The sequence below is a fragment of the Volvox carteri genome (assembly GCF_000143455.1).
Source record: "Volvox carteri f. nagariensis unplaced genomic scaffold VOLCAscaffold_53, whole genome shotgun sequence".
Classification (NCBI taxonomy): domain Eukaryota; kingdom Viridiplantae; phylum Chlorophyta; class Chlorophyceae; order Chlamydomonadales; family Volvocaceae; genus Volvox; species Volvox carteri.
This window is the reverse complement of record NW_003307596.1, coordinates 854-26,095: the sequence shown is the minus strand read 5'-3', so window position 1 is coordinate 26,095 and position 25,242 is coordinate 854. Positions and strand designations below refer to the sequence as shown.

The 25,242-nt window shown below is 52.0% G+C and overlaps 3 protein-coding genes across 3 annotated transcripts; all 3 read right to left on the bottom strand.

The window, feature by feature from the left end:
- Nucleotides 1-674: 674 nt before the first annotated feature.
- Nucleotides 675-4,524, bottom strand: VOLCADRAFT_96508 (uncharacterized protein; the record flags this gene model as incomplete). The annotated part of the gene is made up of 8 exons (XM_002955547.1): nucleotides 675-706; nucleotides 944-1,176; nucleotides 2,166-2,353; nucleotides 2,666-2,872; nucleotides 3,230-3,277; nucleotides 3,739-3,827; nucleotides 4,047-4,141; nucleotides 4,463-4,524. 8 exons carry the CDS (start codon nucleotides 4,522-4,524, stop codon nucleotides 675-677), a joined length of 954 nt encoding a protein of 317 aa, XP_002955593.1.
- A 3,258-nt stretch (nucleotides 4,525-7,782) lies between these two features.
- On the bottom strand, nucleotides 7,783-13,360 carry VOLCADRAFT_96507 (uncharacterized protein; the record flags this gene model as incomplete). The annotated part of the gene is made up of 7 exons (XM_002955546.1): nucleotides 7,783-7,803; nucleotides 8,425-8,580; nucleotides 9,652-9,741; nucleotides 10,369-10,410; nucleotides 11,301-11,318; nucleotides 11,867-11,929; nucleotides 13,247-13,360. The coding sequence occupies 7 exons, from the start codon at nucleotides 13,358-13,360 to the stop codon at nucleotides 7,783-7,785; spliced, it is 504 nt and encodes a 167-aa protein (XP_002955592.1).
- Nucleotides 13,361-14,378: 1,018 nt separating this feature from the next.
- On the bottom strand, nucleotides 14,379-24,998 carry VOLCADRAFT_106868 (uncharacterized protein; the record flags this gene model as incomplete). Its single annotated transcript, XM_002955545.1, has 10 exons — nucleotides 24,318-24,998; nucleotides 23,467-23,712; nucleotides 22,462-22,543; nucleotides 22,055-22,129; nucleotides 21,143-21,243; nucleotides 20,570-20,801; nucleotides 19,010-19,385; nucleotides 18,118-18,227; nucleotides 16,172-16,512; nucleotides 14,379-14,516 (listed from the first exon to the last, which is right to left on the bottom strand). The coding sequence occupies exons 1-10, from the start codon at nucleotides 24,690-24,692 to the stop codon at nucleotides 14,379-14,381; spliced, it is 2,076 nt and encodes a 691-aa protein (XP_002955591.1). The 5' UTR covers nucleotides 24,693-24,998.
- Between the last annotated feature and the right edge of the window lie 244 nt (nucleotides 24,999-25,242).

The window sequence follows — 25,242 nt, the reverse complement described above, 5'->3', positions numbered from 1 at the left end:
GACTTAATGAACCTGCATACTGTTGTAGGCGTTAGGTAATTGTCGTGCTTCAATCTCGTGCCCACATATGCCGATAAGCTTCGTTACTTGGCAAGGACGAAAATTATGAAACTGCTTACGGACGAGGGTAATACTCTTTTGTCATTTTGCAGAAGTGTGGTCATTCTGCATGCAGCAAGAAAATATATATTTACGGGATGTACTGTACACACGTACCGCGTCGTACACGTACACAGTTAGCCGCGTATATTTTGCCAAGAAATGCCTTCAAGAATGCCTCGCCGTGTGCAACCGGGCAACTGACGTGGTACGACACACGCGATGCCCGCTGCTGTCATTAACCCACGCAAAACCTCCATAGATACGATCTGAAGTTAAGATTTAATTATGCCGCATGCACCGCACGCGGAACCGCGGATAGGATTCGAATGTCGCTAGATAGATAAGGACGTGGAGAGTATCGTTGGCGGGAATATGCCCGAAATTCCGGCTCCCCATGTGTAACCCCTCATACGCACACATCCTCAGCATAGATGCAGGTCCCCTAAATCCTCGAACATACATGCATGGATACATACATACATAATACATACATACGCACAACGTGCTTGATCTTGCTGGTGCGTGGACTAATCCGGACCAGTGAGTGGCAGCAATATCGACCAACTAACTACCTACTGGTGTTTCTGCAACGGGATGTAACCATCTGCCGTGCATGCGCGCACAAATGCACATAGAGGCAGACAGACAGACAGATTACTCGCTCACATTCACACGCATGTTAACTAGGGGGGTGCAAAGATGTCGTTGCACATTTCTACAAACCTCCCTGTCTTCCTGTCGTACTGTACGACCACCCGTGCCAGCACACAGCTCTTGCCACCGCCGTCGCCCTCGCCGCCGCCACTGCTGCTGCAGCTACTGCTGCTGCTCCGAAGCCAACCACCAAACTCGAACCTCAAAGTATCGCCGCAAACGCCGTTGCTTCGGAGCTGCTCCGGGGCAGCCGGCGACACTTTGGGTGCCTCTGCCGCTGCCGCTTCTGTCGTTTCGGCCTTCACTGCCGCCTCCGCTGCCACCGCAATGGACTTGGGCACTTTCATGTACATCGCGTCGGGCAGTCGGATCCGCAGGAAGGTGTCCTCCTCAGGGGGCCCTTCCGCGGGACCGTGGGGGCTGCCGGAAGCGGATTGAGCGAACGTGCGAATGAGGGGCGCAGTGTCCGTTGGTTGGTTGGTTGGTTGGTTGAATTGAACATTCTGTTATATGTTAACATCAATAACAGAAGGAGAAGAACAATAAGAAGAAGAGCAAGAAGTAATAGCATCAGCAGCCGCCGCAGCAGGAGAAGAAGAAGAAGAAGAAGAAGAAGAAGGAAAAAAGAAAAAGGAGAGAGAAGAGAGATATGACCCTTTCATGGCCATGACGATCCACGTGGGGATCCCGTCGGGCAGCCAGCAAGCCATGAACAGACAGACAGACAGACAGACGGGCATCCTCGATACACAGACGACCCAATGGACCAATGGGCCAGCGGAGGGGGTGTGGGTTGGTCAGCTCAGCTCAGCTAACTCGCCACTGCCAGTTGCCCCCATCAACCCTCCAGGAAAACTCAACACGAACTGCCGACGCAGTGCCGATGCAGCACCTTTACGAATCGCCGCTCGCAAGCAGCGACAAGCTTCCAGCTCCTGCCCCTTCATCCTCATGCCCCTTCATCCTCACCCCCCTCCGCCGCACCCTGACCCGCCCGGGCGTTGCACATGGGCACATGGGCACATGGGCAGCTGCGGGGGATGGCCACTTGACAACATAGAAACGAGCCGCAGTAATTCCTGCCCGAACGCCCGGGGCCCCCCCCCCACCAACCACCTGCCAATGCTTCTGTTTTTGTTCATGTTTCCTACCCCATAATAAAACTAAACCGCAGCCCCACGCAGTCGGCACAAAGGCAGCATGTGCATACCCTTCACGGGTATTTCCGTCACACCACCACCACCACCAGCAATACATCCCCTTCACTTTTTTCACCCGATTACCTGCTGCTGCTGCTGCTGCTACTGCTGCTGCTGAACCATTCCACGGGTTCTTGTAGCGAGTCTTCAAGCAACAGGTGCTGGCCATTGGGTTCCGCCCGCAGACGCGACACACGGCGACCCACTGACCCGTGGGTCACCCAGGACGCGGGGTCGTCCGGCAGCTGCGGCCGCGGGACGACGTGTCGCTCGGCGGTCAGAACATGCGGTGTTGACGGGTCGACGCCTGTGTAGTGCTCTTGGATGAGGGCAGTACGGGTGAGTGCGCCCGTCGCCGCATCGTACACCAGTGGAAAGCTCCAGCGGCAGTCGCCGTCCTGACATGGAACAAAATGGCACGAACGAATGAGCCGACGGTTAAACTGGCATACGGTTAAACTGAAATACGGTTAAACTGGCATACGGTTAAACTGAAATACGGATAAACTGACAGACGGATTACCAGCTATATAAACATGTAGATGGGCATGATGGCATAGCTTGCCTACCACCTACCAGTCAATGAAGTATCTGAAAGGTAAAAACTCCCAAAGGGAGACTCCTACACCACAACCACAACCACAACCACCATCACACAGCACCAAGCAGCAGCCGCCACCCAAACAGAATCTTTCCCCAAATCCCCGCACCCGCAGGAAGATCTCCATGCCCCAGCTGTCGCTGCGAATGGCCGCCACCACCTTGCCCTCGTCGTCCGCCGCCGCCTGGGCCGCCGCCAGCACACCCCGCGGCGGCGGCCCCGCAACCGCCACAGGCGGCAGCCAGAAGCGGCTCAGCCAGGCCAACACAGCCGGGCTCAGCGCCACAACGGACGCACGCTCCAAACTGACAGGCTCCTGGGGAAGGGGGGGATCCAGGGGCGAAACCGTTAAGAATTCGGTCCAGGGGCGAAACGGTTAAGATTCGGTTTTAACGTCACGTCTCGGATTGACTTATTCGCGCCCTGTGCAAGGGTAGGCAGTGGCGGGGCGCACCCCCGCACTGACTCATGTGTAACGGCCGATTACTCTACAGCCGCCGCGTCTTTCTGTCGCTGAAATTAGCGACCAGCAACAGGTGGTTCTGTAGGTTGGGCCCAACCCGCTGTTTCCCCCGCACTGTTTCCCGCTGCAGCGAACCCCGAGTTACGCCACCACAGCCCTCTCCCCCCCCCGCGCCCCGTGCCCGTCCCCATCCTCCCCACTCTGTGCTACCTCTCGGAACTCGGGCTCTACCATCTTGCCCGTGTACTGGAGGGTCATCTGGTGAGTGGGTGAGTGAGTGAGTGAGTGAGAGCGGGTGTGATCGGGTGTGAGAGTGAGAGTGACGGAGGGAGGGCCACCAGCCACCACCAGCAGTACAACGAACAGGCAGGCAGGCAGCTGGGTGGCGGTAGGCAGCCAAGCAGGCAGGCGCGCGCGGCCAGCCAAGCAGGCAGCTATGCAAGCAGGCAATGCCTGCCTGCCTGCCGCGCTGGGCTCGCCCCCTGCAATCACCAAGCCAAGCAACGAGCCCAAGTAGGGGGCAGCCGGCGAGCCCAGCCAAGCCCAGCGAGGCACGCAGGAAGTCCGATGCACAAGCCGTGGGGCGCTCGAAGAATTTCCCCCCAGATACCTTACAATGAATGGATTTCGCCAACCTGACGGCCAACCTTGCGCCACCAACTATTGGAACTGGCCACGTTAGCCGTCTCTGCGTAACACCGAACGAGACCGGATCGTACCTGCCCCAGGCCGTCGCGCTCTCGCTTGACAGTTCCTGGTCGGTTGGTGCCGTACACATTGATCTGGTCGAGGATACGGCGGCTGGAGTCTGTGGGCACGTCCGATACATTCTTACATAAGTACAATATGCATCATGCAAAGGACGTAGCCGACCTAGAGATAGACAAGTGCAGCGCAGATAGACGCAGTATCATGCATGCATCATACATGCATGCATGCATGCGCCACAATTGCGATTTGATTGATGCATCATCTGGGACCGTCATCAGGTTATCAAGTTCAATGCTCCTCCTCGCTTAGAGCTCACCGCGCCACCGCCAAGTACGTAATCCCTGCATTACTTGATAGGTATTGGGGTCGTGCACGCCACCGTACCAGTTGCCCATGAAGCCGCGCCAAGCGCTGACCGGAACGGAAGGTTTGACGGGGGGGACGGAGCGATGGTGGGTGCAAGTAGGCAGGTGCTAGGTGCTGCGGCGGGGGCGTTAGTTGGTTAGTAGCAACAGTACGCTTTGTCGGGTCCGATGTCGGTGATCACTTCAGATCCAGGATTTAAGGTTCAAGAACAGAGCAGCGGTGATAGAAATGGGAAGATGTACTGAGTATGCACTAGAATGTAGTCGTAGCGCATAGCTTTGCGGCTGCTGAAAGATTGTGTGCATATTGCTCAGGTTTCGTTTGCGATGTTTTGCAGGCCTAGGCTTCGGGGAGCGGTACACACACCTCTCATTGAATTCAGAATGCCAGGATGCGCCTATGTCCTTAAATTTGAAGATGCGAGGCATTATCGAGGGAGATGGTGATGCAGCTGATTGCGCGACAACAGCTGCGTTACGCCGCGCAACATGATGGCGAGAGGTGCAATAAAGCATGGCAAATAATTTTTGACAAAAGATAGCAGTCCAGCAGAAACTGAGTGTAATGTTCCGTGTGCAGCTTGGTTACGGAAGGCAGCCGATCCGAGCAACAGAAGGACCGGGGCCCTATGCTGGCAAGAGGTTGGCATTAAGCAACGGATCGACCATCGAAACTGGCAGACCTAAAGAGTGATATTCCGGGGTGCAAAGGATCAAAGTCAGAGGCACACAGAGAGAGGCGAGGTTAGGAGTTGCAACGCCATTGGACCCCGGTACAGATTTGAAATAAAATTCCTTAAATTCATGTAAATTACAGGAGAGATTGAGAAGCAGGCTGAGCATCGGGGCCGATGCAAGTAAGTCGGCACGCTGGTCGAGCTCACAGGCTGGGATCGGAGCCCTGCTTGTGGATCTATGCGGTTTTCTGTCTTAAAACGGTAACCGAGGACGAAGGGGCCTCTGTTGCAGTTAGTGCGGCGCCAGTTTAGGTCCTCGCGCTGCTGGGCTTTGCTTGCACTGTTTTCCTGGCTTGCCTGTTGCCTGCTTTGCTTAATCTGCCCTAGCTCCCCTGCTTACCCTTTCTGAAGACCTTTGGAACAGGGAGTCAACCGAGTGATACGAGCGGAGGTAGCCTCGCGCTTGGCGGCCGGGGGCGACTCTGCGCTTTTAGTGAAGAAAAAGCCGCTGCGGTGGCACTTCCCAATAGCGGTCCACGGTTGCACGTCAGGCCGCCATGGAAGGCGGGGCGCTTGGGAAGGCCATTGTGGTGCCCGGAGAGACCCGAGAGCTTGCTTGGTGACCTCGTGCCTAGGGCAGCAGTCCGGGCTCGTGGGAGATGGGGAAGGTGTCCGGAAGGCGGAGAGAATGCGTCCCCGGCGCCTGGTGAGACAGCGCTACGACCCGAATGGAAGGAGAGTTGGGAGTTCCTGTGCGACTACAGATGAAGGGGAGGCGTGGAGCGCGGTTGGGCCATCCAGGCATAGGTGCAGGAGGAAGAGGAGCGACAGGCCTTGCAGTGGATTCTGTCGACAGAACGTCCAGTGATTGCTAGCTTCCCCACGCGGCAGCCAGACAGGTGTGGGGGGGGCCGGAAGGCCTTGCTGGATTTCTTGATGAAGGCCAATTCCCAACGGCCATGGACAGGCCGTGGGTATCTTCACTCTGCACTACTAACGAATCATGGAGGCAAGACCCAGGAGAGGATTCAACTGTTACACAAGTCTGCAGATCGGCTGGCAGCGGCAGCGGCAATCCCATTTTCGTTATTTGTATGGTCATGACCGGGTTCTAGGGTCTGGTTCCCAGGGTTGGTGTGGTTGATCCTGGAGGTTATGACATGGTTTGCATGCTGCCATGCATGGACTTAAGTCTAGGGGTCTGGACTTGGTGCGAGTGATTATAATAATGGAGGAGAGTTCAATGTGTGCCTGGACGTACATGATTGCAGGTGCAGTTATAGCTGCTACCTGAGGGAGCTGGGGTAGAGACGTCCTTCAATGCATGGATAGGAGAGGGGTATATTTGGTTCTTAATGTAGTAGCCGCTGGCCGCTCAAAAGTCCTATTTCAAGATGCCGACGGACGCGCGTGCGAGGGCCCTGTTCATACATGTCAATCACCGAGAGACCGGTACAGCGAGGTGCGGCAGCACGTGTGGTGGTGGTGAAGGCCGACGACAGTGTGACCGAGCAGAGGTGTGCCCCTGGTGCCACGTTTGATAGGGGGTGGTGGTGGAGATGGTGGACCCTTTCTGGGGATTACAGAGCCCAGGGGTTTGATTCCTGTATGCGTGCGTGCTGTGTGTGCTGTGTGTGTGCACATAAGGTTAATACCGTGCGCAGTAATGTTAATGATACGTAAACGTCCCCTGGTTTATTACCAGGTTTATTACCTCGCCCCTCGCATATTTGTGTCGCCGTGCATCCATCTGAGCGAGCGAGTTAGTTAGTTAGCGAGCATGCATTAGTGCGTGAGTGATGATGGAGGATGATGCATAGACGGGCGTTTCTAGCGGTTTACTTGCCGCATCACATGCATTCCTACACCTGCACGGACGAATAATCGTGCATAAATAAAAGCAACATCATTTTCTATGAGCAACAGTCGCTAGAAGTGGAAACGAAAGTGAAACGAATATCAAACGCTGCCATCAGCTCGATCACACTAACCAGCCACTGCTGCAATAGGGCAGCATAACATACAAACGAACAAAACGGTTGATGTCGACGCTTCTGGCTCTTAACGGTGGTTCCATGCCATATACAACAACGCCTTCCCCAATTTGCCGTACATACACAGTGTCATCATCGCAAAACTCCTCCCTCCGTGACTTATTAGGTGCTCCTCAAACTAAGCGCCGTAACGTACGTGAGTACGGCCTTGCAGCCGGTGAACGATGTACACCGGGTGATGAAGATGTACAAGCCTAGCTAAGTGTACAGCTATCCACTGCGTGCTGCGCACATACTTTATTGTCACTGGAATAACGTCCACCCCCCTGAGCCATGTGGCGATCCTGGTTGATACAGCCGAGAGAGATTTCTCAGTACATCGTTTCTACGTCCACTTCCCTATCACCACAACCAACAACATCGCACTGACAGCCTGCTGATGTCTCGTAATGACTTCCCGTCCTAGTTAGCCAGCCATGGGCTATATATAATAGCAGCAGGCCTGCTGCATGCTATTATGTCATATAGCTACCTTCAGCTTGCCGGGAAAGGGCTCGGGGGATCATGGCGGATCAGTACAAAACATGTTTTGTACACAACAGACTGGCATGCATGCGTCAAACGTATAAATGGCAGGATGTGCATGCATGTAATTCGCTGCAGTGCACTGCTCCTCGCTTCACTCCCACTCTTATTTCCTTCATCCTTCCGCCACCTCGCACTCACGCGTGAGAGAGCGTACGTCGAATGTCTTTGAATTCGCTGATTGTAACACCAGGCAAAGAGTACTCAGGGAGATGCCACGGGAGCTGAACCCTTCTTACACTGATCACCAACTTCATTATCAACTTCATCATCTTCAGCACCACCATCATCATCATTATCATCTTCAGCAGCATCTTCAGCAGCATCTTCAGCAGCATCGTCATCATCATCACCAGCAGCAGCAGCAGCAACTTCTAATTGCTCCATTGAACCCACCATCGCTCCATACACCGCTCCTGGTGCTGATGCTGCTAAGGCTGCTGCTGCAGTCGCTGCATGAAAGCAGGCAGCAGCAAACAGGAGCATACACACACACAGGCAGGTCGCGGACAAATTCATCCTATGAAAATTCGTCATCCTCTTGCTGGTCAGGTGTAATTAAGTATAGATGTAACAAATCCAAAATCAAGCCGCTGCAGGTTAACGTTGTTATATTAACCTATTAGTATTTTTATTTAAAAGTAGGTATATACACGACTACGTGGGACAATCAGCGGATCGTCGGCTGCCGCCTAGCTACCTGTATGCGCGCGCCTGCTCCTGCTACGTGCCCGTTATTGGTTCCCAAAGTGAAGCCGGCATCCACCGCGATACTCTACTGCTGCTGCTGCTGCTGCTGCTGCATATTCCCCACAGAGCGAGCCCCGCGGTGACATGCGCGCATGGCTATTATATAACACGTGCATATATATATATATATATATATATATATATATATATATATATATATATATATTCCATAAATCCTATATTATGGATAATATAGAAATATGTAATTTACATATTATTATATAAATATTAGATAAATGCAGGTCTTGCTGCTGCTGACGCAATTAGCACCCTTGCGTGATGAGGCACCTCCCCCCCCAGGTGCGTCACCCGCCGCCGCTCACCTCCAGCATGAGGGTCAGCTCCTTGGCCACCTCCGCCGCGGCGGGCCGCCTGGCGGGGTCGGTCTCCCAGCAGGCCGTCAGCAGCTGGGCGAGCTTGGCAGGGCAGCGGCTTGGGGGCACATCTTCCAGCGGCGGCCTCAGGCCTTTGTACGTTACCTGGGAACACGCAATAGTACATTTACATACATACGTACTTACAATTCATCGCCAAAGCATCGTAGCTGCTGAACTGCTGTAAATGTATTTTTTTGCCAGGTCGCATCAGCTATGCATGTACCGCGGTCGGCCGACCGGCTACTAAATAAATATAAGGCGCAAAGCACTCTGGGAACCCTGGCCTCCCTTCATTTTCCCGGAAAACCCTTCCTTCTGTGCACATTCCGTGCTCATCTTAAAATGAAGGGGCAGGAGGACTTCAGTTTGAAATGAAGCAGCTGGACTTCAACATGCTCGTGGGCCCCACGCTGAAGCCGGGCTTCATATCACGTGATGGGCGGTGGGCTTCGTTTCGGTGGGGAAGGCTTCAGTTTGGATTGAAGGGGCTTGAGAGGGGCCGTCCTGTAGTATGCGTGGACAAATGCCACGAAAATCGGCATCTGGCAATCTGTACTTTTCTGAGGTTGTGATGAAATAATTGGAGTCGCGCAAGGGGGTCGTTTGCTGCCGTCGGCCTTCTTTCCCATCGCATGTCGGTTGGGGGCTATGCTATGCTGACAAAACTAGTCTTCGTGATATTAAAAAAGCAAAGTAATACTCCTAGAAGACTTGCCATGTTTGTCCGAGCCCAACAACATAAAATGTATGTACTAGTACATACTAGTACATACTAGTATGTACTAGTATGTACTAGTATGTACTACTAGTATGTACTAGTACATGCTAGTACATATTAGTACATACTAGTACTAGTACTAGTGCTGCTGCAACTCAGGTCAGCTTGTTCCTTCACCAATGTTGGCGCAGGTGCAGACAAGCAAGGCACTACTTATGATACAAGTACTAGTATATATGCACTTTCCATTGCATTCCATTAAGGTCAACCGAGTTTTGTCTGTCCCGGCCGAGAACCCAGTGGTGGCCCATCGGTGGGTTAAAGACCCCTCGCTAACCCTACCGAGGCCCCACCCTACCGACCGGTTGGGCCGGAGGGTCGCCGATCGTTGACTGGTCGAATGTATGCCATAGGGGATCCATACATACGTACGCACCCACGCACCATGAACGCACCATGAACGCGACCGCTACATCGCTCACTCCTTCCCAGGGCCGCTTGCCGACCAGCATCTCCCAGATTAGTACACCCAGGGAGTAGATGTCCTGCAAATGGAGGATAAAGAACACGAACAAACGACGACGGGAGTTAACAGCAGCAGCCGTACAAGACACGTACTATCTGGAATAGCAACATATGTAGCACCCATCCCCATGCCACACGCACCGGATGTTTAGCAGCAGGACATATACAGTGAGCATCATCATCCCGTATATTGTGTATTGGGCGTCGTCCATAAGAGCATGTCACATTCGACGGTCGTAAGATTCAAAATTGTATCCGGATCAACGGCGGCTCAACTCCGTTCCTGGTCAGCTCGCAGGTCAACTTTATCCCAGGTCACCACCGTTCATCGACTAGGAGCACTTTTACCCTTCTATTTTCGACCATGACAGGTCTCGACCCCGGAACCTTCGGGGGCATCAGTGTGTGCTTTACCAATAGTGTCTGACCTATGCTTGTATGTATGTGGAACTGGGTGCATCCGTATGCGTGTGACATAAAGGTGCTGTGTAGTAGTAGTAATAATAGTAGTAGTAGCTGGCCGCTGAAAAGGCCTCTTGATGATAAGGTGCTACTGGCATATAGGTCGCCTCAGCGCGAATTTATAGGCGATATGTGTGCCGTACTGTACGGCAGCTACTACAGCAGGCAGCAGGGAAGCCACGTACCGCTTGGTGTGTAATGCGGTTCTCGGTGACGTCGAAACACTCCTGCAGTCATGGCAGTAATGAACGGCAATTGCAACCGATGGCAACGACGACCTGGCTGCTGGCTAGCTGATAGGGCTGGGACAACAACGACAACTAACGAACATATCAATATCATCAAGTTCGTTTTATATGCCTATATCTATCAAGCATTCGCATTCATGCAAGGTATTATATACATGTAGAGGTATATGTATATTAGGAATGCAGCATTTTAAATATATGCTGCATTCCTAAAGGTGTATGCATGTCCGCAACTACAAGGTCTAACCGAAGATATGATGTGTGGGACAGGGGGTTTATATCTTCACCCTGCAGCCGCTGACTGGCAGACCCTGCCACCCCCGGTTTTTCGGGGCACCCTCATCCAGTCACCCTAGGCAACTTCTCGCCTAGGTTCAGCACCCATCACCAATACAAGTTCAGCTCTGTAGTAGCTGGTACACAGTACGGCTCTACAAATACGCGCGAAGCGCGACCGCCAGCATCTCGAGAGGCCTTTTCAACGGCGCCAGCTACTACAAGCTCCCACCGCTGCAATCTGCCGTTCCTGGTCAGCTTGCAGGTCAACTTTATCCAGATCACCACCGTCCATCGACTTGGAACACTTTTAACTTCCACCATCGAAAGGATTCCGACCCTGATAGGTCTCGATCCCGGAACCTCCGGGGGAATCTGTGTGTGCTTTACCAGCAGTGTCTGTCCCATGTACATATGTATATATGTTCGCAACGACACAGTTCACAATTGCAACCGAGTACCAATGATACGGCCTCACAGGGTTGCCGGTAATGTAAACATAGGCGTATGCAGGCATGCATAACATCTGTGTCTGCCTGTCGATCTGTCTGTCTGCCTGTCGATCTGTCTGTCTGTACGTCCCAGCTACCTACCGGCGACATGTAGGGGGCCTACATAGCAGAGGACAATGTTGTAGAAGTCCGTGAAGGCGTGCGGCGGCGGCGGCGGCGGCGGAGGGGATCCCGCGTGGAAGGGCAACGTGCGGCGATCGTCATCAGGCCATCGAGCGATATCCAGTGCATATGTCGGTCGGTACACGCGCGCCATCATCACGCCACAGCCGCCGGCGGCGGTAGATAGCAGGGGCACGGGGCTCGTGTTCATGATGTTGTTGGTGATTGGAAAGGTTTATGCATCGGAAAGGTATATATGTACATATGTATGTGCATATATCTCGTTAATTCTATCTAACCATACAGACAACAGCATATATATACAGACATACGTTCATGGATACATTTCCCAGGGTCCTCGCGCACATGTGCGGCCACTACGACGGCAAAAACACGTCCTGTAAAACAATACCATGAAATCCGCCGTTCCTTGGCTCTGCAAGTTTTTTTTAGTGTTCCCGTGCCTGTCTTTCTGTCTGTCTGTCTGTCTGCTGTCTGTCCGTTCACGCATCCGGTTATTAGTGCCACGTCTATCTCTCACACACCGTGCCGGCATCTGGGGCCTTGGTGGACTTGACCGTAACTCGAAGCCGTGACAGTCCAAAGTCCTGCAGCCGAGAGAGCAGCCCAGAGAGCAGGCAGCAGCACGGTAATGGGTGGGCGGCTCGGAGAGGTGTTGCACCAAAGTACTCAGGGAGATGCCGAGGGAGCTGAACCCTTCATACAAGTGGTGGGTGTGGATGACTGGCGCATAATATGGCAGCCTGGTACATGTGGCATGGGTAGTGCGTGCGGTTGGCGGTTGGTGTAGTTGGCGGCGGTTGGTGCGTGTGTGGAGATGGTCTGGAATGTTGGTATGGGAATGAAGGTTGTGGATATATAGTTGTATGGTTAGATGTGGGCGGGTGTACGTTGGTGGTTTCCAGGCTTTCAAACCCCACGAAGTGCGTGAGAAAGAGTAGATCCAGCAGCAGTAGGGGTTCCAGCACCGCACAGCACAACGAACACAGCAAAGCACAGCACGGTACAGTACATGTACTGCTGTACTGCACTGTACAGTGCAGTACAGCAGATGGATAGGCCTAACTTAGGATAACCTGTAGAGAAGACGGTCCAATTCGGAAATGAGATCCAAATAAATATTCAGCAGCCGTCCTCGCACGCATAGTGCAGCATCAGCAGTCTGATAAACCCAAATGACCAAAATACGGGTGGTAGCTGATAGTGCATATCCTGTAGGGCACATCAAAGGATCTGCGTCCGCCGATCGGTGCTTTTTTGAAGTTGTGGTATAACAGTAGCAGATCGACGGCTGCTGTAACAAATCAAGGAATTCCTTAATTTGTTACTTCGAAGTTGCGACCACCGAAAAATGCATTTAGCAGGAACAGCATGGAGAAGTGTTTATATACGTGAGGGGACGAAGACTTTGGGGTTCTTCCCCTAAAGGGGAACTTTAGTTCATCACCAATTTAATTTCGGACCTACCTACTATACCATGACACAATCTATAGACCATTATCCTGTACGTTGAATCTGTATACGGCCTACTTCTCGGTCCTACCTATTATACGAGGACCGAGTCTAAAAGCCATAAAAGTTACAGACGAGGCGCCCTGTTTATTAGGCTGGAGAGCAAGCATACGTGGTAGCTGTCGTACAGTACGGACAGCACTAATATATCTTACAGCGCTCTCATGTCTGCATCTGTCTCAAGAAGTAATTAGGGGGATTTTTGGCGGCAGCAGCAGCAGCCCACATTCAGGTTCAGGTATGTAGGTGTTGCATGTGTGGATAGGTATGGTGCCGAAAAAAAATAAAAAAATATATATAGCTACAGACAGACAGACAGACAGATAGATAGGTAGATAGATAGATAAATAGATAGACATATAGATAGCCATCATCAGCAAATAAGCACGCACCGAGAGCTTCACGACGGGCCGATCACTCTCCACGTTGTTCAAAAGCACGTTGGCGGGCTGCACGAAAAACACATATACATTTAAAAATGCATATATTTTATACGGCGGATTCATAACCTGCTGTAATCTGCTGCTGCATATCTTATTAGTAGTACGAATAATCGTAATACGTAACCTGATCGGCAACCTGTTGGCGCCATCAGTGCCCTTCTATCTCATAAATTTACATACCAACAGGTAGGGGCGTAAGCTATTATTTACTTAATTATTGCCCTTCTGTATTATATGTCATAATGCAGAGCTGTTTTATACTACTGCTCTGCTGCTGCACAAAACCACCATTTATTAAGTCCTGCATGAACCGCGTAAGTGCACGTGCGTCGTCATTGTGACGCGTTCACATCTATCTGTTGATGAAGCTGTGTAAAATCGAGCTGCTGTACATAGGCTGCCTTCCGGTGTCGTACACTACTGCTGGTCGCCAATTTCCCCATCCCTGTCATGACAACAAGTAGGCTAGGACCATCCCTATCTATTATACAAGGACACGGTCTAGCTGTACACGATACAAAATTTCACACACAAAAAAAACATTTGGACCGTCTATGGATTATCTAATTTCAGGCCTATCTATTATACCGTGGCATGGTGCATCGACGAATCTGTACCATGAATCTAATAAACAAATATATTGTGTATTAGTAATATATATTATATTGTATATACAATATATTGTACATACAAATGCATTTCTTAATCATATCTGTCTATTATACGGTGACCCTGTCTATAGACCATAAAATATTCCATCGACGTGCGTGTATATATTTTTTTGTTGTTACAGGGTGGTTAACTTCGCCAGCGGCCCCCTTTCCCGGGGCAGTCCCTGCTCTCCCCTGCTAGAGGGGCACCCTAATCCGTCACCCCATCCGACTTCAGAATGTACTCGTTGGGTTCGGCAACTCACCACCAGCATCCAACCAAATCTAGCGGATCAACGGCGCATCAACTTAGTTCCTGGTTAGCTCGCAAGTTGATTAAATGAATTGGACTGTTACGAGTGGAAGGCTTCTGGGCCACTTGAAGACATTATCATTAGTATGCATACCCTAAGTATGCATACTAGTAGGGTTTAGTAGTACACTCGCTTGTTCTTTAGGTTGATTGTCACGTAAATGCGGCATTGTGGTCGTACCTTCAAGTCTCTGTGTACGACAGTGGGATGCAGATAAGCCAGTGCAGTCGCAATGTCGATGCTGATTTGCAGCACCTGGTAGGTGATCAGGTAGTTAGGTAGTTAGGTAGGTGGGTAATGGGTAGGTAGGTAGGTAGGTAGGTAGGTAAGTAGGTGGGGAGGCGTCCCTTGTCAGCTGCAGCAGCAGGGCAGCCAAGGACTACTGCCATTGGCATGTAAGTAGTAGTTAGTAAAGCCAGCCGCGCCAGTCAAGGCGGTCATACATCCAAATAAGCAGGCCAGGCAACCTATCCCTTGCAAAATGTCCATGTGCAGAATGAGACGCATGTTAGGTGCGAATACATAGCCATATGTAGCCATATACGGTACACGGGACAACAAATAAAGCTATCCACATGCATTTACCTAACGAGCACAAAACATCACATCACATACCAAAGCATGCATGTGTGCATGAGGCTCCATGCATGCACAGCTTTTTAAGTGGCATGGGTCCGCTAGCCGTACTGTCGTACAACATATGCTCCAGGGAAGCCTCCATGCGCTCCATCACGAGACAAAGCCGGGGAGGGGTCACACACGCCGCGAGCAACTCTACGACATTAGGATGCTGGCAGCGGCTGAGGATCTGCACACATACATAGTGCAAAAACACACGCACGCATGGTGGATGACTGTATGTATGTATCGGGCATATAAGGCAGGGATAATCCGGACAAAGCCGTCGCACGTAGGGTTGCCATCTAGTATGGCATGTTGATTGCACGGAAAAGATGACTTAATAATTTGTTGATGCGCAACAGCACCCAGCCAGATATCGACACCTGCAAGGCCGAGTGTGCGCTTGTGCACACGGATCCCATGCACCCTAGCAATGCCCTCCCCTCACAATGCCTCCCGCCAAACCATCCGCCGCACGCCCACACCACACCACATCGACCCCACACATGCAACCCAGTAGTTCATTCACACGCACACACACACGCACACACACGCACACGCACACGCACACGCGCACACGCACACGCACACGCACACGCACACGCACACGCACACGCACACGCACACGCACACGCACACGCACACGCACACGCACACGCACACGCACACGCACACGCACACGCACACGCACACACACACACACATATAAACGACAAGTCTGGAGCTCAAATTCCAGAGAAGATGTGGGATCGAATCCCACCGCTGGTCCCCCCTCGGGTGAATTAGGAACGTGGTGTTGAAAGCTGGACATGATCCTGGCTCCTCCAGTGCGCTGGGGGGCTGGAGAGGGAGCTCACCATGAAAATCGCAGAGCAGTGGTGGAGGAAGAAATTCTGCCTAGGGCCTGGCCCAATTCTCAAGGATAGGGTGGTGATTGGCACTGGTGTGAGTGCATTGTAGATCGTGCAGCTGTAGAGCATGCGCCCTCAGTGGAACAGAGGTTGCTTGGCATCTAAGTTGGTGTACATAGCTGGCTGGAGGATTCGAACAGGTGACGGCGCCTTGCGTTGATAAGGGAGGACGGTCGTGAGAACGGTCAGGACTCAAGACCGATATAACGCCCCTCCAATGCTTCGATGGTCGTCCCCGTTGGGGTATACGGTTAGGTGCCCCTGGCCAGCTTCAGCCCCGGAATGATATGTAACAGATACACACATACCCTCACTCACTGTCACATACACCCTCACACACTCTCACACACCCTCGCACATACATACACACACCCACACCTGCAACTCCTGCTCAAAGCACTGGAGAAAGATCTTCTGCAGGTGGTCAGCAGTAACCCCTAGCTGCCCCAGGGCGTTCCACTGCGCATCAATGGTGAAAAGTTTGACCGCCACGCGGCGACCGCCGTACAGCCCCTCCACCACACGCCCGAAAGCGCCTTTGCCGAGTACCACCGGCAGTAGCTCCACCCTGGGTGGCACCGTGGTGCCGCTACTGCCGCTGCCGTTGCCTTTCCTGCTGATGTCCCCAGCATCCCCAGCACGGCCGCCACAATCACGTGAACGGATACCACCACTACTGGAACAATTCTTGCCGCCATCCTTGCCGGCTCTCCTTGCTGCTGCGGGACCGACATTTTTCCAGTAGAAGTTGCAACAGAGAGTAGTGTCCTTAATTTTATAAGTTTCTTCCGCCCTCGGGGATGGCACCGCACTGCACTGCACGACTAGATTTTTCGCCGTCTTCGCACAAGTAAAATCCACTGCTCTCACTCGTCCCCGGCCCGGAAGCAAGAGGGCACCTCACGCACACACACAGAGACACACACGACAGTTTACTACGCAGCCTGTGTAGAAGCACTCCCCGAGGACATCACTACCTGTGTTTTCACGTCCTTCCCTTCCCTGCCCTTCCCTTCCCTGCCTTCAACCGCCACATACATACCAGCAGCATCAGACGTCGTGGTATCTCGTGGAGCAGCTGCAGGAGGAAGAAGCTGAACGTTAAGCACCATGTTAGGTCGCTGTGGAGTAAATGGCGTCACCAGTTTGTCGTACATGTCAAGCACCGAAGCGGCATCTCGTGGAGGCAGTGGCGGCCCAGACGGTGGGCCGGTGACCGACCTCCCAACTACAGCCTGCCCAGCTACCGGCAGCAGCCCCACTTCGCACCAGCTCCGCCGGCGCGCCGTACGTTGGATGTTACATACCCGAATAGGTAGGTAGATAGGCAGGTAGGTAGGTAGGTAATGACAAAGGCAGAGGGGGTGTCGAGGAATGTTAAGCTTTTACCGACTACTGGGATTTGTTAAATAATAGGACAAGGGTTAACCGGGACGGCTAGATAGGCTGGATAGGCTAGATAGGGTGGGTGGGTGATGGGTAGCGCGGAGGGATAGCGAGTGGGGGCGGGTGCGGGTGCGGGTGCGGGTGCGGGTGCGGGTGCGGGTGCGGGTGCGGGTGCGGACTGTGGGGCAGACGGACCGCCAACTGGGAGGCGGTAGCAGTCCCCATCCGAGCTCATGAGGCCTAGGATTTGACAATCATAGTTGCACAGTGTGCATGTATGTATATACGCACATATGTACATGCAGACACACACACACACACACATATATGACATTTCCATGTAATATATTAATTTTTTATTATTTGTTGCACATTTTCAATAATAAAAGCATGCATGTATACGCTCCATCTTAAGGGTGATGTCCGCGGGGAAGCACCCTGCAGCGGGGTGCCATGCGATAAGATAGAGCGCCGCCGCCGCCGCCGCCACGGCGGGGGGGGGATGGCGGTTGCTGTCGGTCACGGGCGATGGCGGCTCCAGCACAGCAGCGAAGAGGTAATTCGCGCAAGCGTGGTAAACACAGCATGTACACAGCAGCCCTGCCTAGCCGACGGCTTTCACATGCAGCTGTATTGTACACATATACACACGCCGTGGGCGGGCCGCCTTCTACCTCGGTCGCGTTCGCACGTGCGCGGTCGCTTTTGGGTCCTTCAGGGACGTTAGGGTTATCCTCGTGCGCAAACCCACATGCACTTGTACACCTCGGTACCTCGCATCCTTTCCCCGCCATCCCTTCCGCATCCTAATCATCATCATCATCATCCCCACGCTGCCCTAGCTGGCTGGTGGAAGAGCTGGCTACATGTAGCCCTAGCTCTTCCACCAGAAGCGCAGCAGCAGCAGCAGCAGCAGCAGCAGCTAGGTAATGACTCACCGTTCTTGGGGTCCGCGGGTTCCAGCCCTGCTGCTACTGCTGCTACTGCTTCATCCGCCGAGAGCTCCGTACCGTTGGGGGCATCGCTGCCGCAGTCGCTTCCGCAAGCCCTGTGTGTGTGAAAGTATGTGTGTATGTATGTCTGGGTTTATATACCATATGAAAGCACCTGGAACATGCCGACATACATATGTATACATGCATACATGCATACCGCGGGACCATTGCTCCCGGGAGATCCCGGGATCGATACCCATTAGGGTCAAAGTCCTTCCGATGGTGGAAGGCATTGCGCCCCTAGTTGATGGACGGTGGTGACCTGGGATAAAGTTAACCTGCGAGCCGACCAGGAATGGAGTTGGGCCGCTGTCGACCCGGCAGATTCCGTTGGATGCTGGTGGTGGGTGCGGAACCTGAGCGATCCGCTGAGGAGAAGTTGACTAGGGTAACTGGATGAGGGTGCACCGAAATACCGGGGAAGGCAGGGTTTCGCAGGGTAGCTGCCACGGGCGAAGATGCACCCCCCTGTTTCACACATCATACATACATGTATACATGCAGCTCAGATGTACAGACAGGCAACTAGCGCACACAACATACATGTCAGAAATATAATCCTATTAGCGCACACGTCCCACTAGTTTAAACTCACGACACACGATCCTGCTGGCAAAACGTGGACCGCCGTACGAAATGCACGAGCACACGTTAGGGAGCTGCAAAGGCCAGGATAATAGTGGGAAAACTATCATTACCAGGAGCCATACATTTTCATTATTATTATATAAGATAATAATAATAATAATAATATAATGATAATAATTGCAATAATAATAACAATAATGATAATAATGATAATGATATGATTACATTTATTACTATTACTACTCACTGCCCCGTAACAGTTATTTGGAGATGACCAGCCTCCCCCTTGGCGGCAGCGGCAGCGGCAACAGAGGCCAGCGGCAGTCGCTGCTGCTTTCCGGTTGTGACCGAATTTGGTCTCGCGCCGCCTTTATTGTGGCCTCCGTCGCCGTTGCCGTTGCCGTTGCCTGCTGCCTTTCGGTCCCCCTCCTGCTGGATGATGACTAGCGTCGCCATTTTCGCTTCCCGGCCCTCGACTCCATTCCCGACCGTGTCGTCGCCACCAGCAGCACGGCCGTGAGACACACCGTTCACGTCGTCAAACCCGTGTTGATGTCCTTTGACCAGCTGCCATCGCCTCCATGCCACGGCAATCAGCAACACCGCAATTAGCAAAACCGACCCTGATAAGCGTTCCCCAGGCAGGTGTATTGCATGGGAGGGGGAGGGGTGTATATATATAGGGATGTGAGTTTCAGCTGAATTGGGATTTGGCAACCTTAATTACGTAAGCTTAAAAGCTTAATATAGTAAATTACTGTAATTTACGGTTTCCACGGCCTGGACCCTGGACCCTTAATTTAAGGTTGCCGTACTAGTGTGCGATTTTGGATTTTCAGCACAATTTCAGCGTTTTCACATTCGCAACACCATTCTTTACTTATTTACATATTTTCGACATCAGTTTGGCGCTTGTACAGCCGACTTGGCGACTATCGCCTTTCCAATTTGAACCATGGCTGACGCGGGCACGACCCCCGGCACCGGCGCGTATGGCGGCGTTGATACTGCAACACCACCTGCTCTTAAGGACCAGCAGCAGCATATGAAAAAGGGCACCACGCTGCTCGCGTACGCTTTGCCCCCTCGCAATGCTGCGGGCTTGCCGGTCCTGCCGCCCAGCATGTCGTGCGACAAGGCCAAGCCCACCGACTGGGTGCCGTGCATACATACTCGACCACGACACCTAATACCGTTGCAAACCAGGACTACTTGTCGTGTTGACTACTTGACTTGCTCTTTTGCTTGGTTGGGCGGAGGGAATCGCGGGTTTCAACCTGCATTGTTGGACTCTTTCACGCTTCCCCCATGGCTGGGTTTGTGGTGTGTTCGGAGGAGTGGACGGGTCAGCGGCACCCTGGTTTGCAGACCGGCGGAACCTGTAAGACCCATGGGTCTGTTAAGCTTTTAAGGTTTCTACCCCTCCTGAGGGACCTTATTACGGCGAGCCCTTAATTCTGTAAATTACGGCCAGGTCCAATCTTAATTACGTAATTACGTAACCTTAATTCCTTAAAACGTAAAAACGTAAAACGTAAATTCGCATCCCTATATATATATGGAAAAGTAAATAGCACCCGGAGATAGCACCCTAAGCACCTACCCGACCTGCATGCTGGGTATTTATTCTGAGCATGTATGCATGTCTGTCAGTGCTTTCACCCACCTGCGACAGTGGTAATGCAAATTAATGGCACCTTGCCAAGACCAACAGGCCGCCCCTCATGCTGCTGCTGCTGCTGCTGCTGCTGCTGCTGCTGCTGCTGCTGCTGCTGCTGATGCGTTTGCCGAAGCGCATTGTAGATACTCTGCGCCTCCAGGTAGCAAACGAGGGGCTCGCTGTGGTTCAGACATTCGCGGTCCACAACCGCGTCGCAGATGTAGGAGGAGTTCACCACATGGAACAGATATCCATTGGGTTTGTTTACATCTCTCGCGACATCATAGTCAGCTCCGTAACTCGCAAAGTCTATGATCGATGTTTTCAGGGGCCAGCACCGTTTCATAGCGGGTGCGGAGGTATCGTTGATGCATCCATCCTGTTTGTTTGGAGCAGCGTGGGAGGCGACACAGTCGCAGAGAATTGGACATCATTGGGCCCTTTACACAGTCCAGGTCGTTGGTTGGTTAGTCAGGCGTGCGTGCGGGCTAGATAAATGTGCCGATCGGCTGCCCCACCGGCTTAGCAGAGCGTGCCGCTCGGTTGAAGGCTTGTACGTGTTGTAACGGAGGATGACTAACGATAGGTGGGCTGGGCTGTCCATCAGTTAGCTGGGCGATAAACTACCCGAGACTACTGCGGGCAGCTAGTCAAGTTATTAGTTGGAATCGAACTCGTGTAGGAATGTTGCGTGTACGATGTGTTAAATGTATATCCTACCTGTGGTACATCGTAGATGAGACTGTTGTTACCCGGGAATACGCTGGGGCGCTCCATGAGAGCCAAGTCATAAGCCTGGTAGTCCCCCGGAAAGCACAAGCCTGAGGCGAGGCAATCCGATTGCACAGCCAAGGGGGGGGGAAGCACCGGCAAGAGACGAAGAAAATTTATATAAAAATAATAATATAAACAATACTACTTATATAATTAATATTATTATATAATATGACATGTATGTGTTGATATTCATTATCATTATTAATTTTAATAAGGGAACCGCCTCCGCCTGGACCGTAGCGTGTATTACGGCGGTACGTAGGTATGGAGAGGTTATTACGGGTTGCCTTTCTTTGCACCTCCCGCCCCATTATAACGGGTCAGGAACGGCAATTACTTCTTCAGCTGCGATGGAGGAGAGCTCAATGCCTCACCGAGGTTGTTGCCGCCTGCGAGTCATAATAACAGATAAGACGCTTATCCAGCCTTGTTTGACTCTGTTTTTATTATTATTATCAGTAAATCAGGTGTTGCATGTGGCAACAATCTGCTATCAGGGCGCTGTACGGCGCAGTGCTAATTTTTTCATTACCATACCCCCTAAATTTACTGTGTCTGTAGAATTCTATACCGTCCATATACAGATTGTGCCTAAGGTATAAGAATAGATGGGGAGGGTCCTTCCCACCCCCCTGGCCAGGGGCGGTACGGTCCCTAGATCGTAACGGCTACAAGGTACATAATCTACGGATGACCCGCCACGAGGGGGTCGCTGCACCGAGCAGTCAGCGGGCGGCAGCACCGGCACCACCATTCACCACTACGTTTAGTTTTTAAATTCCATGGGCCCCACCTATTTGAATTCCATGGGCTCTAGTAGATATTGCTGGCGGACTAGCTAGTTAGCTGTCTTACCAAAGCTTCCCGCCGCTGGTCCAATTGAAATGTAGGCAATGTCCCCATCTAAAGTCGGAAGCAGGAAGTCCAGCCCTGCGCCACCAGCGCCAGTAGTAAAGGCGGGTCGGCGGCGGCGGCGGGGGGTTAGCACAAAAAGGTCGTGAAGGTTCATGAAGCGATCGATAAGCAGGGGTTGACTGGGAGGCGCGTCATCATCAACATGTCTCTGTTACGCGTGTGTGTGGGGGGACCTTGCATCTGCGCGCGTGAGTGTGTGTGTGTGTGTGTGCGTGCGTGCACGTGTGTACGTATGCATGTGCGTATTTGTGCGTATTCGCATACTGATTGAGTATAGAAGCAATGCAAGGTGGCGCCTTCCCCTTCTTCGTGAGCTCAGCGGCCTGGTGCCCCCTCCAACTACTTACCGGGTATGCGAGAGTGCTGGCTGCGAAAACCAATGGCGAAGACATATCGCATTGCCAAGGTAACGTTATTGGCCAACCTCACCTACATCCAAGGCAAGGCAGGCAAAGGAAGTACAAACCCCCGGCGGCTACAGACGGTCAGACACAAATAAAGGAGAGCCGCCTCACTCATACCATATCGCAACCTAGCACAGATGGAGGCGGTGCGTGAGGCCTGTGCACCTTTTGACGCGCCATGCGGGCGGGTACGTGTACGTGCGTCTACAAAGTGCCCGTTCATCTTCAGCACGGCGGGCGCTATCGGAGCGGGGTTTAATAAGAAGAGATGTCCGCTGGAAGGGAGTCAACACTGATGATGATGATAATGATGATGGTGGTGGTGGTGGTGATGATGATGACGATGACGATGACGATGATTATGATTGTGGTGGGGTAGTGGTGGTGATAATAAATGGGGGAGATGACGGGCGATGTGAGCCTCCGTCTGTCAGTCCATCCAACGTGTGTACGGAATAATAATAATATAATATAAATAATAAAATAAATAATAATGATAATAATTGATGAATGACGACGGACGCTGGATGTATACAGGAGTCCGGGATCCCCCAGTACAACAGGCTTTAGTTGGTTGAGTGGGGATGTCAACGAGGTCGTCGAGGGTAGCGATCACTCTGGGATTGGGGTTGGGGTTGCCGTACTCTGCCGTTCATGACAGGCAGGGGCCCGAATGTATGTGCCGATGGGAGGGGGCTACACAGGATGCTGCTGGCACATGCGAGCAGCCATGCATGCGTAAGTCCATATTATAGCAATTATTATTCCCCATATTGCTGGGTTGCGCTTATTAATGGACGGATAACGGATGCGCGATGCGTGCTCACCCTCGAGAAAGCATAAAAAATTACCATGGCGAGAAGCACCTAACATGCAAGGCACGGATGCCGTATTCGGCTGCTGCTGCTGCGGCAGCGGCAGTGGGATGGGACGGGGAACCGTACGCACCATTCCTGGGACATTTCCAAAGTTGATGAGTGGCCACTCTGCCAGCTCTGGATTGCCCTCGATGACAATATCTCGCTCGCGGATAAGAGGAAGGTCGAAACCGCTGGATTTCCAATCTGAGGAACCAACTTCTATTTCCGGAGAAGAAATTCGAAGGATTTCGGTGGACGGGTTTGCAAGCGCAGCAACAAACTCGCGGGCATTTGTCACGGCTTCGATGCCAGAATTAAGCTGTGTTTCCGCATGCTGTGGCGAAGTCGAGTCCGTAACCATTGACCGGCAGAAGCATAGTGGCCAAACAAGCAACAATAATGCGACGCACATAGAAGTGGAAGGAGTATGCGTATCCACGTGAATGACTTTGTATGGCCACGTATCTTTGGAATCCTCCGTGCGGGTCAGCAGACCAGTACTACGGCCGATCCTGTTTCTTTGCTGCCGATGACCTCAGGTCGCTCCAAGTATTTTCTGACTTTTATCCAGAAAGAACGACTCCATTTGTTAACAAGAAACGACGAGTTTACGGAAGGTTACAACTCCAATAGTCGGGATTCATAGGTTTATGCCTTCTCGAGCAAACAATAATGCATTACTTTCAAGCATTAAATGAAATAGTGTAAAGCGTCATTTGCCAGCAGCAAGCTTCAAATAAGTTGAAGGCTTTGCCGTATAGGCGTACGTACAACTTGCGGCCACGAAATGCATGATGGACCGTTAGAAACAACCAACAAACGAAAATGACCGGCAGAATACGGCAGGAAAAACTCCCAATGCTGGCAATGTTGAGGCGGCAAGACAGGAACATGCATTTTGGGTCTTGATGTATGTACGGTGTTGTCCATGAGGCTAACCCTAAGGAGGCATAACCACCATGCCATGTCTTTTTGCGTGTGCGGATGTCTGTGGACCGATGCCTGCGGGCGAGCACACGGCGATGGGTGGCTAGAAAGCTGGTGTGTTACATAGTTTTTATGTGCTAATAGGACCGGTAATCTGGTTACGGTCCCTGTTTGGATCCACTGTTTGGATCGACTGTAACCATCATTCATGGTTAGGAATGCATGTGGGTAAGGCTTTGAGGTTGAATGTGTGAGTGTAAGTGGCTGGCTGGGTGATTGATGATAAACTAGCTTCAACATGCTTTGTAGTGTTTGTATTTGTTGCTGGGCACGCGATGTCTGCGTCCTGGTGGTGCTCTCAGTTTCAGGGACATAGGTACGGGCCATACGGTACCGTTAATGTTGTCGTATGGTGTCGTACATGTACGATAATGAGCTGTATAGTGTAGGTTGAACAGCTCGTTATGGGGAGGAGTCACAGCAGTGGTAAACCCTAGGAATTTGGCCCAGAAATCTGTTCGTCGCAGGCAGATACAGACACAAGGTTTGATGATGACATTTTATTTGTTGCACGCAGTGGGCAGAATAGAACGCAGAAAATGGCGCCTGTCAATTTGTGAGTCATGTTGCTCCTGTGGAAGCATGTAAGGTGGGGGCCAACTAGTCCGATGACGTGTAATTCAAATTTCCTCGATTCGCTAGGGTTTGCCACTCGGGGCCGCTTTTCGTGAGCCGTCACGTACAGGTGTACGTCGGTGTACGCATATAAAAATCGATCACCTGCATGTTACAAAATTGGCTGGAAAGCTCCTTACTTGACTAAAGGGCACTTGATCCTTCGGAAAGGTCTACACAGTCCATTCCTGTCGCGCGCATCCTGCACACCATAAGGTTAGGTCACTTTTAGGTTAGGTCACAACAAATAAACTTCATAGGT